General features: G+C 35.6%; 1 protein-coding gene across 6 annotated transcripts in view; it reads left to right on the top strand.

Annotated features, from left to right (window-relative positions):
• Positions 1-17158, top strand: part of DACH1 (dachshund family transcription factor 1) — a 352211-nt gene that overhangs the window by 172466 nt on the left and 162587 nt on the right. For all 6 annotated transcript variants that reach the window (XM_063149417.1, XM_063149419.1, XM_063149418.1 and 3 more), the window contains exon 3: positions 9977-10138. In XM_063149417.1, the coding sequence (XP_063005487.1) occupies positions 9977-10138 (162 nt within the window). The remainder of the gene's footprint in view (positions 1-9976; positions 10139-17158) is intronic.

Genomic DNA, 17158 nt, shown 5'->3' with positions numbered 1-17158 from the left:
AATTTACAAATGTCTGCAGGTCTTCATAATACAGAACTGCAATTATACCAATATGGTAGGAACTAGAAAAGCTACTGCATGTTTGTTTTCGTATTACAATCAAGTACAGTAATAATGTATCCATTATTATTACCATACTTTCCTTTTAATATCAGTAGCAGTCTTCAGGTGTTTACTTTTTGTGTAGCAGACAATTCTGAGTTGCAAAAGGAAAGTATTTTGTTGAATGAAGTTCGGTATTCACTGAACACACTGCGTGAGAGAGAACTCCCTTGATTTGGGGTGATAATTTGGCATTAGAATAAAAAAAAAAATTGGAATTATAATGTTTGGAAAAACCTCCAAGATCATCAAGTCCAAATTTTTGACAAATACACCATGCCCACAAAGTGTATCAAAAAGTGCCACATCTACTCATTTTTTGAGCACTTCCAGGCATGGTGACTCCACCATTTGCCTGGAGAGCCTGTCCCAATGCTTAATTGCTCTTTCAGTGAGTAAATTTATCCTAATATCCGTGCTTTGGTGAGGTGCTGGGACACAACACAAGTGCACATCACAAGTGCCCGTGTTGAGCCATGGTTTGTACTGGAAAGAGATATTTTGTCTTCAAATTTGACATGCCACCCAAAGACATTAATGTAATTCCTTGGTCAGCACCCAGGGTGCTACCTGTGGGATTTAGTGTTCTGTTACCTCCTGCAACAAGTAGAGCATAAAGGTGAGAGAGGACTGTCTGTGACAATTGGCTGCCTTTTCATCTGAAAAAAGGACTGCGCAGTGTTACCTGTGAGTCATTATCACAGCTACTTTGTACAGTATCACAGTTCTGCATCACAGTACAAACTCTGCTATCACTGTGCTCTAACAGTACATTTAGCCCCATGCCTTGCCTCTGGCACAGAGTAATGCATAATGGATCTGACGAAACTTAAAAAAGAAAAGAAAAAGCAAAAGTGAAAAAAAAAGAGCCCCAAAGCCACAGTGCAGCTCTTGAAGTTACAACACTTCTAGTGAATAAAAGAGTAAAGAGAGAGAGAGGACTCTCCTGACCCTTACAGGTGAATTCTTTACATTCAGAAATGTGAAAATTCTCATACTCAACTTGCTGTGTTAAAACAAGAGTGCATATGTCTTGAAATAACCAGTGGATTTCTGGAACTTTTCCCCACCGTTACATTGACTTCTGTTTTTCTAATGCTTGTCACAACCTGCTTTGCACACTGAAAATAGAGAGAGATAATCAAAAAGCAGTTATAGAATTTGTTAATGTATATTGTATTATAAAAGTTTCTTTTTAGGGGCAAGAGAATTCAAAACAATCTCTACTTTAAAGCTAAATATGACAAAATAGGATCAAAATTGCTCTTTAAAGACATTTTAGGTTTTTTAATATGTGTAATTTATTTTAACTTTATTAAAGAATAAACCAATGGAAACTTTATTTAAAGTATCTTGAAATATGTATTTTAGACATTTATTGCAAGTCTGCTGCTCTAATCAGCAGCTGTGATATTTCATCTTAGCTAAAGCCCTGAATTTCTTGCTTTCTCTTTTCATGTGTAGGAATAATGCTGTTTTCACTTCCTGAGGTTGACAGGAGCCTGAAATAAGTCTGTAACTGACTATTCTTGGGCACCAGAAGTGAGAATCAAATCTTTCTTTCTTTGGACAAAAGTGTTGCTTGAGGACCAAATCCATGTAGGCTTTGATAACACGTCACCTAAGTATTAGTGGGCTGTTTCTTCAGCGTGTGGACTCAGTGCAGAGAACAGGTCCCTCTGGGAACACATCTATTCCACCAGAAGGCTATCAAAGCTAAAATTATACCATTGGGGTCCACAGCTAAAATCTGATTTTATTCTGATCTTGTTCTGGTGCCACAAATACTTACACACCTGGATAAGTTAAATTTCACTCACATGGTTAGGCACGTGGACTACAGTGGATCTGTGGGAAAGACTTTGGCAGTTCTGTTTGCAAGGCTGAGTTTGGAGCTTGTAGGGAAACACTTCCACGGGGCCATCAGACTGCCTCAGCAGTGCTTAGATATTAGTTTAATCAAAGAACTGTGTGCCATTACCCCAGGATCTGTGTCAAGCTGTGGATTAGGTTTATAAAAAAAACTACAAAAGCTCCTGCTGGTTGAAAGATTATGAGCATTTAGCTACATTACTGCTGTTACAGGCACGAACACGTCTTTTCAGTATTTTTGAATCATAGCGCTGTTACAATTAGTTGTGTCCATCTAGTTATAAATTAGACTTAAGTTAAAGGCTTAGGTTTTTTAAAATACTCCTTGTCTTCTTGTTGTTTTTGACTGTATAACATCAACTGTAATACACTTCTCTAAGCTGGTCCCAAAGAGTATGTCAATAAAAGACATTGTAGTTAGCAAAATCTAAGAACATTAAATGAAGAAAATTCACAGAGCACCAATAACCACCAGTAACTGTCATTATGTTAAACCTTTTAATTTCTCCTAACAGCAAGAATAGTATTGTGAGAATATGAGATAATACACATGAAAAGAAGAAAAGAGCTTCTATTTGTAAAAAGTGCAGGGATGTTGTTCCCATAATAAGTCATTCTCTTAAAGAAGAGCAATTATTGAACTCTAGCAATGCAAATGTAAAACAGAAAGTCTTTCAGGAACCAACCATCATTGTTAGCATAATATATTGTCAGTACATATGTGTTTTGCTTTCCCGCATATCTTTTCTGTTTTTTTTTTTTTTTTGGAACTGCATGGTATTTGGTTAAAGAGATTGTGGATCAGGATTTGGCACTTAAGGAAAAGTATTTTTTTATATTGTTCAAAGCTGACCTCTGCTTTTAAAAGGCTTGATCTGCACTTTTTCATCTGTTTAGAAGCATACATTTTTGGTTAAGAAATTGAAGACAATCTCTTTGTCTTTTTCCTAAGCTGGGAAGGTTGAGATAAAAAAGAATGCCTGCTTTAAAAGTCACACATGGCTGTAATTTAAGATTTTTTTTACCTCATTGTCCATAACAGTTGAAAGAAACCTTCAATGAAAGTTTATTAACTAGGCCAGTGCCTGAGGCAATAAAGGTTCATTTATTACCAGTTTCTTGGCTGTTTTTCTTCTTCTATTTTTCCGTTAAACTCATAGTGTAAGATAATACTTCACAAAATTAAACCTTTGACCTTCTGTGGAGTTAAGTCGCCTTTGATTAGATAAAGTAACAATTTATGGTCCAGCATGAGGTTGCACATGAAATGAATAATGCAACAGACTGAATGAGAACTGAGAATCTATTGCTTTTGAAAAGATGACTGTTGTTTAAGAAAGAATGTTCTCTCTTAATTGTATTGTATTGTGGCTGTGTGCATTCCAGTAGGATTTTAAATTGTCGCTGAAAACTGCAGTATAGCCAGGCAGTTATGCAACATACATTGTTTAATTCTGTCACAATTGCACCAAGCCTATAATAAATTCACAGATTACAAAGCCCCATGAAGCTGTAGCAGTTAGTAATTTCTTGTGGTATTTGAAATGCACTTTGTGATTTCACTTTTAACTCCTCAGTACAAAGGAATACATCCACTAGAAGGAATAACTTGACAAAATGTAAGTCGGTCAGTTCCATAAATGGCAAATATTAGTGATAAAATAATTCCATTTGCACGTTTTTGAAGCATTATTCGACCTGCTAGCAGATCTATTTAAAAAAATGCAGTGTTACTAAAACAAAAGGACACTGCTGCTTTCCACATCAATGTTTTATTTCTGCAACAATGTTATTAATTGTGGAGGACACATCTTAATGAGAAAGATTTTTAATTTCCAGCCTTGCTGTGGAAATTTACATCTTTTGCTTGTTTATCCTAAATGCTATACCCAGGCCTCAAAATTCATATTGCAAGTTAGGAGTAGTTACAGGAAAAAGGTCTGATTAGACTGATGAACAACAGATGGTTTGAGCTTCACATATACTGGTTTTCTCCCAGTGCAAGACTGTCAGCTTCAGTTTAGTTGCACCAGTCTAAACCATGGATGATTTTTTTTCCAAGTACTCCTTCTTTAGCAATATTTGAAGTGCAGTTGTTTGGTTTTTTTTTTTCACTAATATGATACCTTTAATAATAGGCCTTTAAGAGACACTAAAAAAATTATCTAGATGAGCAGTTTATGCTGAACCACTCAAATTGATCAGGAAAATATAGCTGTGGGGACAGGGACCAGACAAGGATTTTTTTGATTATCCCAAAATAACATGTAATGAAATTTTTAGGATATACCAAGCTTGTTATGTTATATCAATGCAGGCAGTTTAGCAAAAATAAGGTTTCTGGATAACTGTGAGATTCCGGGCATACATTATACATAAAGAATTCTTTTAGTGAAACTCAGTATATTTTAGCGGAACATTATGGTGAAGTTCTCCTTTTTGCAATCCAGTCTATGTACTCAGACCTCTGTCCTCCTGCAGATTGCTTTCCCCTTCTTGTTTTATGTATCACACTATATAAAACACCCATTAGATCAGAGACTAAGGTTAGGATCCTATTTCATTTGAAATGACTAGGCAGCAGCGTAATAAGCTACCAAAAACTTGTACCTGGACTGCTGAAACCCGTGAAACCAGTGCAATAACCTACAGTGATCGGGGTCAGGTCCTAGGAGGTAACCCTGCCTTTCTTTCTGAGGCAGATTTTTTTCAGATTTTAGTAGGAATCTTGCAAAAGTAAGAACCACAATATGAAATCTGGTATTAAATCAAGAAAGGGCTTGCATTTTTTTCAAGTCAGTACCATTGAAATAAACTCCAGGCAAAAGGATTAAGCATTAATTTGAAATATTGAAAGGAGTTCTTGCAGAATTGAGATGAGATTTGGAACTCCTCCCATGCAATGAGTAAAGCGTTTCTGCAGAATGAACTTTCCAGCAAATAAATTAAGTTAAATGTAACACACTGCTGACAGTTGTATTTTGGTTTTCTGCCTGTTCTGTGATGACAAAGGTAAAGTTTCTTGAAAATGTTGTAAAAGTCCTAAAGAAGGAGCTTATGTAAATACGCATGTTACTGAATTTTGTAAGTAGCTATAAATATATGCATATAGACATATATAAAATAAAATATAATAGAAGCTAACAGTTGCATCAAGGAAATTATTGGAATTACTATTAGGAATTGTTATTGTTCTTAGGCATAATTATGCGAAGGAAGTTAAAAGTGAATTAAGATCAATTATTTAAATAATTCTGTAATTTGTCCCAGGATGAAGTTTAGGGATGCAATTAAAAAATGTATGTTTTGAGACATATTCAAGTCTGAAAAAGTTCCATTCACAGGTCCTTTTCTATTTTGCTTCACAAATAGGATGTGTTGTAAGCTGTTCACCCCATCAAAACTGAAAGTTTTAAGAGCTTTCTCTTAAGGCAGGCAGGCAATACTATTTGTTGGAAGGCAGAAACCATGGATGTGATTTAGTGCCCACCAGTAATTCGTGTACGTTTCGAAAACCTGTCATGATATATGACAGCTCTCTTGGGGACTTTGCTTTTAGAACAGAATTGTTTTCTGAAGATGCTGTGGTTTTCTTGTCATTGTTTTCTGTTTCATTCACTCATTTCTCAGTTAGAGACCACACATACTGGGTATACTTCTGGTCTCATTCTCACCCACGAAATTCTGACTTCAGTAGAGTTGCACGGGTGTAAATTAGACCAGGACTTGGCAGGAGAAAGCTTATGATTATATTTGGCAGAGACAGCAGGCTGCAACTTTATTAACATAATTAACAGCTACAAACACACCCAACAGGCCAAAGTAATCTAGTGACAGAAGAGAGAAGGTCTTAGTAGGAAAGGATCCTTCACGCTCTCTTTTGGTGTTCTGCTTCTTGTTCCTGAGTTCCTGCTAAGGCTTGGCGAGCGTTCAATTGAGCTGTAATTCAAATTCATACTGCTCCTGCAAGACACCTTGAACAGACTTTTGCTGATGAGTCTATAGGAACTGTCAGCAATACGGAGATTACTTCAGAAGCGTGATGGTTGAATCGAACTTTACTTTCTGATGTTTTGCCTTTTGAATTAAATTGTTGGGCAAGATTAATTGCACGCAGTAAGAGATTTAAATGAATGGCTTTATAAAGCATTAAAGTTCTAAGTATGTCACATGGGAAAAAAGCTGTAAGGTTTAAATGAATAAATGTATTTAATGCATAAAATGTCTAGGCTAATTTTTTAATTCCTTTACAAACATATTGAAAAACCATACTTTATTCATCCATCTTAGTTATACTGCTGTGGTTGTGGTAATTTAATATTCCTGCTCTTTGCTAATCTTCTGGTTCAACAGAAGTAAACAATAGGTTTCATAAATTAAAAATACGCTCCTCAGAACATGCTTCTAAAGATAAAAAACAAGGCTGTAAACATTTATGACTGAAACAAACTAGATTGTTCAAATACTGCCATGATGTATCATGTATATCAATATGGCACTGATATCAGTTAGAATGCAAACAAGGTTTTAAATGATGTGCCCCTTCATTTCAGCTGGAGAATCCGCTTTACACCATCTGCCTATCAGATGGTTAGGAACCAGGACTGCGTATTAATGCCACATGTTCGATTTTCATTCCTCTTGTAATGGTTAGATTCATATTGCTAATAGCTGTGCATGAGCACTGTCGATGAAATTTGTGTGACGATGGAGTGATGAGATATTTATAAAGCTGCCTGTCTCACTGCATAATCAGCAGGAAGAATGCCAGACATAAACAACTTATCAATTTCAGAATATTAATGACAACTACCATTGCCTTTAATCCACTGAATATTTTGGCCTGAATAATTTTTAACTGTTCAAGTAAATATTTGTAAAGAACAAAAGATACCTACGTGGCTATTCTGTGTGATCCCTATTTCTTTCATTTCAGTTGACTTTGTAGGTTACATTTAGTTATGTCATTTTTGAAGTAACATTTCTGTAGTGTAGAGAAATGTGCACCTTGGAAATTCCTTGGCTACTTATTGTAAGAGTAAATTGATGTTAAATAATGTTTACAACAAACAGCTTTTTCAAATAATAATTTTTTTTTAAATCCCAGGTATTTCCCTGTGTATGTACCCATACTGGGACTTTACAACTTAGTATTTTAAAATATAAATATAGATACATAGTGGTGTATTAACTTCTGCTTATAATATATTTGCCTGCCTATACTAGTGAGTTATGAAAGATAAGTTGGGGCCCTGTGCTGAAGTTCTGGTACACCACAGTGCACCAGTGATTATAAAGCAAGTGGCTCTGATAACTGGCTTTGGGCCTCCCTTGTCACTTGCTCAGGGGATAGGAAAAAGCAGCACTAAAGGAGAAACTGTGCTGTAGACTGGAATTGCTGTAAGGACCACCATTAAGCTAGAGTTCTGAGCATTATTCCTTCCATTTCCCTCCTTACTTTCACCAGTGCTTACACACATTTCAGATTTGCATGGTTTCCATTAATTGCTGTATAGAAAACTGAAATCATTTCAGTCACTTCTGTGATTGTAAGAGAAGGAATGAAATTATTAGTTTAATTCCTACTGTTTAAAATTATCTTTTTTTTTTCCACAAGCATTATCTTGCAAAACTCTAACTACAGAACTAGGCAATTTGTATTTTAGTTTCTCAGTCCCCATCCAAAGAGCATACTCTTTTTTTTGCAAATTTTGTAGCAAAAGAGGATTTTTATTTCAGGAATTCTGCATCCAGGTCATTATTCCAATAAGAAAGAAAATAATTGCAGGTGGTGTCATGAGTCCAGCATCTCTTTAGTATGTGATTTACCCCAGTACTTGGAAGCACTTTAAAACTGCTGGTGTAAAGACAACGAAGAATTTGTGGCCTGCTGTTGTAGTCATTGAATATAATGTACCAGGATATTCCTCCAAATAATTGTTCTTTAAAAATGCTAGGTTTAGCTTTTCAGGGATGTATACATATATTAAAAAAGGAAGTATAGGTTATTGTGTTGTTTAATGAGCACCGGATGCAAACCAAAGTTCAGAGGTGCACCATCCCTTTTTCTGTGGCCAAATTTAGGGACTGTAACCAAATTTGTATAATGTATGGCTTCATATCCTTCCTCTAAGGTAAAAATATAATTGGAAGCAATCCATGTTATTGTCAATACCTTTTTAAGATCAGAACATGCACAATTTGTGATAGTAGCAGAAGCTAAAATAAAAGTAAACCCTCATATTTATTCATCTTCTCATTTATTTTTGGCCTTTGTACATCTTCTACCTGAAACAGCACTTTTGTAAAGAATATTGATCTGTAATTATCACTTGGTCAGTAATTCTCATTACACTTGGAGGTGTTAGGAGTCAGCCTGTGAGGAGGGTCGGGAGGCTGGAACTGTTTGCTAATCTTTATGTGGTTATGCAAAGCAATCAGGGAAAACAACCTTTAGTCAAGCAACAAATATATTCAAAGGCACCTCTTATGCCACCTCATAGATTTCCTGATGTCTGCTCACCTTCTGCTTTTTCCCTGCTGGAATTTGCCTTCTGTCCCTCCCCATCGCTAGCCAAAAACATGGCAAAAGTGAGCTTGTTTTCCATGTAAGGAGTCAAAGGAGACAACAAGGGACCCTGGGAAGCAATGGTGCTAGCAATATTTACCTCAGCGGCCTGGGATTTTTGCTTATTTGGTCTTTCCTGCTAAATTGCACTCTTCCTATGCTAGACAGCAGCCTTAGAATAGTAAATTGTGGCGTTAGTTCCTCTTGAGATCCATAGGACACTTCACACCTCTCAGAGTAGCTGAAAATCAGACAAGCAGGCACCTTAAAGCTAATTACATGGAGTTTTTCAAGCCTTCTCCACATTCAGGGCAAGAATCTTGATTCAAAATGACTGAGGGTCTGTTCTCTTCACGTGGCATCACAGGCTGAGGGCTGAGAGTGAGTCAATGCATTAAACTAACCTGCTTTGTTGCCTTCTCTTTTGCTTCTTAGGTTTAGTTCTCTGTCATTTCCATCTCTGCCCCCTGCATCAGCTGTGGCGGGGAGGCAGCTCTTGTGAAGCTTTGACAGTGTCCTCTCTCTCTGTCCTCTCTCTGCTGCCATCCAGGCTGGGGCAGAGGGATCTGGGTGGGCAGCAGCAGGGCTTGGGCACCACAGGAGAATTGCCCTGCCTCGGGACAGAGGGCAAAAACTGATGCTTGTGACTTTGATTAAAGGCTGTGTCTAATTTTGACTTTTGAAGGCAACTGGAGAACTGGACCAGTTCTCCAGTTGCTCTTGACAAAGAGAAAGTTTTCTGGGTTTGTAGAACATTGTTGTATGGATGGATGGCAGAAACTTGGTTTGGTAGGAAGAGCACTGAATTGCCTGTAGGTGATTTTGGGATTGGTATTAAATGGGTTAGTACTTCCGTCTTCTCATTGATAAATACTTTAATGCCTTACAGTCTGAGGAGAGCAGAATAATGTTCTGCATTATTTTTTTCTAGAAATGCTTCCTAGAAAAACGACATCTCCTTGTTATTATGTGTGAAATGAGAAATGCCTGAGTTCTGTAATCTGTTACTCATAAATAGAAATTATAGACCTGTTACTTCACTTTTCTTTAGCATTACTAAAATTAAAGATCTGATGGGAAATTTTTTCTAAGTATGGTTACTCACCTATTCATAGGGAGATAGGACACCATTTTGAAGCTAAATTAGATTTTTGACTGCATCTGTTTGTAGCTGCATCTAGTTGTGATTTTATTATGAAAGCACTTACTGGACACCAAGTTAAAGTTTAGATCAATGTATAGGAGTAATTATCTAAATACAGTGTGAAATATTTTACTTGAAAAAGTTGATAGTTTTCAAAGCCAATAAGAGGAATAAAACTCTGCAGTGCTCTCTGTTCTTATGTAACAAGCATGAAGGAATAATAACAGTCCCTACAATAATGGAGACTCACAGAATAATGAATATTAAATTTTTTTTATACTTCTTTGCAGGTCTGACAGCAGCAGCTGCAGCAGCAGCAGCTGCCACCAATGCTGCCATAGCAGAAGCAATGAAAGTGAAAAAAATCAAATTGGAAGCTATGTCCAACTATCATGCAAATAATAACCAGCATGGAGCAGACTCTGAAAATGGAGATCTGAATTCAAGCGTTGGTAAGTTTCAGACATAGCATTAATATATGTCCATAATACTGAGATATTTTATTAAAATGGTAATCTTTCTGAACTTCCTTCTGAAGCTTTGATTTGGTGTAAAAAGTTGCATATTTCTTTTGCTTTCTTAATGTTTTCAGTTTTATTTTGTACCTGACCTTTACACACCATTCAGTGTTGTTGTTACTATTACAAAAACATTCTTTTCTTCACAGGCTACTTTTGCAGACTCCAGTTAATATTTTCCATGAAAGAAAGTGGTTTGATTGCTTAGAGTTCATTTTTCAAAGTACAGGTGGAGTGACAGATGATGGTGTCAAAGTGAAATTTAACAATGTCTCCTGCTCAGTGTGCTGGGTATTGACTTTAGGTAATTCAGAACACAAGCTTGAAAGCAAAATATTTCATACTTTCATGTGCCCTGTGACAAAAGGAAAACATACATACACAATAAATTCTGCCGTGCTCTGCAGTTCCTATCATATTTTATTTTAATAAACACGTTCTTAAAATGTAGTTAACATTTTTTTCCATTTCTTAAGCAGCCATCAGCAACTCTTGTTCTTTTTCAAAAAAGAATTGTTTCAGTATACTTTATTCATTTGTTTGGACAATTTGTTTTGCTAAAGCATACTTCAAAGCTAGGATAACTTTTGTTGTTGTTGATTAAATCTTTAATCATCTGTGTGTGTCTACTGTAAAATGTTTTGTTATGCCATTTCATTGTATTGGATCCTTTTATCATGTTGAGACAGTATTAACTCAGCAACAGAAATTCAATGACAAGAGGTACATTCAGAAGACTGCAGGGAAGATTGGTGTATACTGGATTTAAATGGCCTCAGATATGCTTTTTGTTTTTATTTTGGCCCTTTGTCCAGATTTTTTTTTTTTTTAGTTTTTCATCTTCGAAATACATTTGGAATTAATCTGAGAGGGTATGCACTAGCCTTAACATAAATAAATACATGTTTGAGGACAGTGTTTCTGTACAGTTCAATAGGCATCAGTAGGGTATTATTTAGAAATAATATGAATTGCAGTTCAAAGTACAGGATCACTTGGGTACATACTACTGTAAATAGCAACAAGATGTGTGCGTTACTGCACAAGGAGATTATATGATTGGTTTTGTTTTCCTTTTAAATAAAGGCTTTAAAAATACTTCTAAGATGGTGAAGAAAATAGTCTTAAATTACTGAGATACCAACATATGCGGTTACTCTAATACAAGTGTAAAGATTGTTCTCTTGGAGAAAAAACAAGAGAGGGTAGAGTGCAGGTGTCTTTGAAATCTGGGAGGAGGAGATAGGTACAAATGAAGTGGAAGGACCAGTTGGCCTCCAGCACACTGGGAGAAAAGTGAAGTAATGAGAAAGGGTGAACAGGGTAAGTACAAGCCGAGAAGATAAAGAGTGTGCAATAGAACTAGAAGCTAATTTAGATTTTCAGGCTTAGATGAATCCATTATGTGAAATAAAATGTTCAAATATACTGGTTTGTGGAGCTGCTATTCTGCTTGGCAGTTCTAGTTATAAACCACATGTGCATCCATGGGGATGGAAAAATTAATCAGCATCTAAGCCACACAGAGTATTTGTAGAAGAGTGGATAGAAGGAATATCTGAACTTCCTCTGAATAAAAAAGAAAAATATCTATTTTGAAATCCTTGTTTTAGGCAAAATTTAGATAACTAATATGCTCTTAGACAGCCTAATCATTTTCCCTATTTAAGAAAATACATTCTAGCTATTTTAGTAAGGCAAACTTAGTGAAGCAAGATTATTTATTGTCATTGTCAAAATTTTCTCTCAGCCCCTTAACTTACTTGTTAACTTCAGTTAATTTCCCAATTTAACTGAATGAAGAATTGAGTTAATTTTGTACAGAAAAAAATGGCTCTTCTGAGTAGAGTGAATAGCTTTCCAGTTGTCTCCATTGCATGAGGAATGGTTCTGAAAATACAGTTTTCTTGTCTGTGCATCTTGTCTTGAGCTGCACCCTTCATGCAGAGGATTTCTCAAGAGCAATTTGATTTATTTGTTTGGTTTTTTTTTAATAGTGAACCCTTTCTAGTGTCCAGTGTTGGTCATGCATATGGAATCGGAGAAGTGACTCCTATGTTACTAATGTCAGGGTATTGTTAGGTTCATGAAGAGTTAAGTTCTTTGTTTATTAGTTGCATTTTTGAAAATTAGCACACTGTATTATCTTGACAAGAGCTCATATTTCAAAGGTGTTGCTTGTAGTAAGTACGTACACTTTCTTCTCCTGCATTTTTTCAGGAGTGTGTTTATTTATGTATTTTCAAATAAATATTATCAAGTCCATATACCAGTAATGTTTTAAATTACAGCTTGCTAGGGAAGAATATGAAATATTACATTACTGAATGTTGACAGGAGGAAAGAATAAAACAAAAGAAAACAACCTGATTTTAGTTTACATTTTAAATTAGCTTATGTGCCTGACCAAACTGAAAAGGAGCAAATGATCCAACCAGGCTAAAAACTTAACTGAGTCATCCTAGCCCATATGCAGCAGAAATTGTGGTGGGTGTGGATTTACCATCCTGTGCTCCAATGCTTACATAAAGGTGGATAAATAAAATAAGGGCCCTTATTTTATTTATCTTATTGTATTGACAGGTCAGGTTTACTTCTGAATTGTCTTGCTTTTTGGATTTAATCAAATGCTTAATGTGAATTACAGAAGTAATTCTTGTAGTCAAGCATTGTATAATTATACAGAGCGCTACACAAATTTATTAACTTGGTCCTTTGAAGCAATGGCCAAAAGGTTAGTGAATGAACTAATAAGTAATTATTTTATATCTTTCTGTTTTGCTGGTAACCTTGAGCTTGCATCCTCCCACCAGAATTATCATTTTAGAAGGGAAAAAAAAAAAAAGAAATTACAGAGGAATCAGAGTGAGGTATTAGCACACTGAGTAAAATATATGGCTGCAACGCCTTTCTCCCCCATCCACAATCAATTGGATTCTTTTAGTTTAATATTTACTTGCTAAGATGAGATGCTAGTCTGCATGGTGATAAACAGTCTGCTACTGGCATCTGAAGGTGACCTGTCAGTTCATATGGACAAATCTCCTGCTTACTGAAATGTACAAAATAAATCATTAAAGCAGGCAGGTGCTCATTCCCAGATTTAAATCACCATAGATTTATGATTTGAATTAATGCTTCATTTGGTCATAGAAATAGATGCTGAGACAAATGATATGCAGTGGTTGGGGCTTCCATACTGTAGCCATCCTAATATTGATTACTGAGATGTCTTTGCAATCTCTTGTTTATATCAAGTACTGTCTTGTGACAGCTTGGCTGATATGAGCTACATTGCAGATAAGAAGGAAAAATGTCCCAGGTTCTTTTTAGTGGCAATCCTACATACAACATGCAGGATAGATAAATTATTGGGGTTTTGTCTAAAAAATGAATTCCGTAGGGCAGCAAAGGAAAAAGAAAGATTATGCTCTGTGTTGGGGATTTTTTTGTTGCTGTTGTTGGATTTGGTGTTTTTTTTTCTTCTTTTTTTTTTTAATTTGGTTTGGTTTTTTAAATTAATTGCAGAATGAAAAGAAAGAGACTGGCAAGGTCAAATTTTAAATTTCACTGCTGAGGTCCTACTCTTTGTCAAATTAGCATCTTAGTGTGTTATTAGGATCAGTTGTATGTTTACCATCTGATGCTCTGAAGCAATGCATAGGTAAAGCAGCTCAATCATTTCCTCGCTGCTTAAGTACTTACTGCCCTGCTGTCCTACTTCATTAACCTGCAGCAGCAAAGGATAAAAGCCTTTGAAAATAAATACCTTTTAAAAGCTATTTTTGTGGGCTAGAGTTTGCTATCTATAACTTGGTAGGAAGTGAAGAACAGTCCGTATACTTTTGCTTCCCAAACATTTTATATAATGAAAACACTGTGCATACACTTTAGGGAATACTCAAAGGATTTGTTAAGACCTTTGCCACTTGCTAAAATATGACTCATAAAACTTGTAAACAACTATCAACAATAGTAAATTAGTTGCTTAGTAGGAAATGAGTTCATATCTATTCAAAATGTGATCTCAAAACAGATGTCCCAAGAAAATGTCATTGTTTAAAAGACATTCATACAAAAAAAATGCTATTATTTCTTTAAGGAAGTGAAGCAATCATGAAGACTTTGGTGTTCTTAATTTCTAAACACAGTTAGGAAATACGAGGCAACATTTTACACTTGGCTAGCATGTTAATCCATAAACAACCACAAAATGTGTTGAAAATAAAGAGATTTTCTTGGCATGTTAGGTTTCCTCTTCATCTGCATTACCTTGCAATATTTAAAATTATGAGGCAAATACAAGGCTTCCTGTGATGTGTTGTTCAAAGGTAAAGCTTGCTTGTATACTGTTATTTTTTTTTTCATCCAGAATCGGAGACAAAATGATTTAGGTGAAATTATTTTTCTCCGGTGACCTTGCCCAATAATAGAACAGTACAAAATGCAGTAATTTCCTTTTTCTAAACACACGTGTCTATTTTAAGGGAAAGAAATACTTTTATGGTTTCAGGAAAAAGTCTTGGAGACCTTGAAAAAGCAAATAAAAGGAAACAGAGAATGCAGGCCACTGAGCACAGCTCTGCAGTTGCACATCTGATTCTCTGCCTTGGCAATGTTAATGAACCTCAAATCCTCCCTATAATTAGATGAGGGAATTGCTTATATTTTCAAACAGATGATGCTGCTGTAATGAAACGATTGGAAACGATTGACAGGGAACTTAAAAGTGTCTACAGTAGTCATTTAGTTTCCGGATTTTGGGTTTGGGGTTTTTTTTTTCTTTCTTCTTCTTTTTTTTTTTTTTTTTTTTTTTTTTTTTTTTTTTTTTTTAATGTAGAAGAAGATTGGCTGTAGATACAGGTCCTGGGAGAGGTAGTAATTTACACAGAATGCTATGACAGGTGTCTTTGTATAGCATGGAAATAAAATGGAAGGCAGAGGAATGATGGGCAGGCATGGCAATTTTTTGGGAGGGGGTGTCCTGTGTTTATTCTGCCTGGGTTCTTTAAAAGGGGCCGAGACTCAAGAGATGGATCCGGATTGAGTGCACAGCTGTAACTGCTGATGAGCTAATTGCTCCTTATCTCTCAGCCCCATTCATCTTCATTTTTTACCAATTACTGAGAATTATCTGTGTTCTCAGTTGGATATGAGAGTTAATCCTTTTTGGTTAAGCTGGCAGTACTGTGAGCAGATTCCAAATCATAGGGTGAAAAAGCCAGAGCAAGCTTGTTCTCAAACTCTCTCCAGTTCAATGACAGTATCAGTAGTTCATAAGAATTTTTCTATTGTTTAACAGATTAAACACTGGGCTGTTTTTTTACTTTTATACTATTATTAATATGTATTTTTCTCTTAGTGTAAACTGAATGAGTATATTCCTAGGTGGATATGTTTCCTTTCTGAAAGTATTGCAAAAATGAAAATAAGCTAAACAGTAACTTCAGACCAGGAGGATTCTTTGCAGAATGTCAGTGTTTATTGTGTGATACATAGCACTTCTTTTAATGACGAGACTGTGCATGCAACTTTGACATCGTGGGACATAAGACAAATGCTTGTCAGTGACAGATATCTACTTTTGTAAATTTGTTTGAGATCTGTAGGTGAAAAGTGCTGTCTAGGTGCTTGCAAAAGCATAATCATACAGCCTTAAGGACAAATGTGCTATGTGGAGCACATCATATTTCAAGCTAAAGGAATGCTTTCATAAAACTGTGCTTTGGGAACACATAGAACACCAGAAACAGATCATTTAGTTATAATCAGGTCACTAAGCTTTTTTTTCTAGAATTTTGCTTGTCATGGGAAAAAAATCTTGCATCCTATAGCTAAAATGTAATGTTTGTCTGTCAACCAGGAATATAATTAGTGCATATCTGCTTCCGTAGACGTTAATTGTGATGGTTAAATTTGCTAAACAAGGCAATAACTGGTTGTTATGACCTGAGCACCAGTTAGTAAATTAGGAGAATTATTAGCAAAGATTCAGCATTTCATATTGGAAGGTCAGTTGTGCTGCAACAGTTCCCTCATCCAGATTAAATCTTCACTGTGAAGCTCATTGAAACAAATGTAGACATTTGCATCTGAGTCACCTTAGACTCAACAGACAGCAATAGGCACTTGTAGGGGTGATCCATCTCATCCTAAAGTAGATGGCAAAAGTAGATCAGATAAATTGCACCTTACAAGTGCTTAGTCATGCGACTACCGAGTTGTAGTTACATAAAGGAAGTTAAATGAATGGATCTCACTCTCAGTGCATGCAATTAATATTTTCTGGAATAAGATCTGAAGATTTGTAGGAGGTAACAGGTCTTTTCCAAGACAGTGATGCAGTCATGGCAAAATAGTGCTTGAGGCACAGTGAAATAGAAAAGTAAAGTAAATAAATTTACTCTTCAGAAACAGCAGGTGAGAAGTTTAGCTGTTCTCGCAGAAAACTATTTAGATATAAATATACTCTGAAGTTTTTCTGATTGTATGGTATGCTGCTTCTGAAAAGAGTGGTTTTACCTACATGAAGCATACTAGAGAGCAGGCTTCTAAAACTGCAGAAGCAAAAGCTTCCAGTGTGACATTTGTGCTTTGGGCTTGCTATGAAGCTGTATTGAGTTCATGGAAAAATCTAAATTAATAAGTCTATCTTGTCAGCAAGATAAAGAGAGAGAAAAAAAAAGCTATTTATATTGTTTGATCACATTTACTTTATTTCCTGTTCCATGAAAGATAATCCTAATTGGATAAATAGTTGGATAATTTAATCTCCAATATGATTTATTTTCAAAATATGTACTTTATTGTTATGGCCATTTTTTCTTTTTATTCGTGCCTTGTAGGGAACTAACAAAATTGTTAAGCTTTCATTCAGTTTTGTTTCATTGTTCCTTGTTATCTGCAGTAAATATAGTAAAACCTGATGTTGTGGATGTGCTATGTTAAGAAATA

The sequence above is a fragment of the Melospiza melodia genome, chromosome 2 (assembly GCF_035770615.1).
Source record: "Melospiza melodia melodia isolate bMelMel2 chromosome 2, bMelMel2.pri, whole genome shotgun sequence".
Classification (NCBI taxonomy): domain Eukaryota; kingdom Metazoa; phylum Chordata; class Aves; order Passeriformes; family Passerellidae; genus Melospiza; species Melospiza melodia.
Note: the sequence above shows the minus strand (reverse complement) of the source record. Positions and strands in the feature narration are given on the sequence as shown.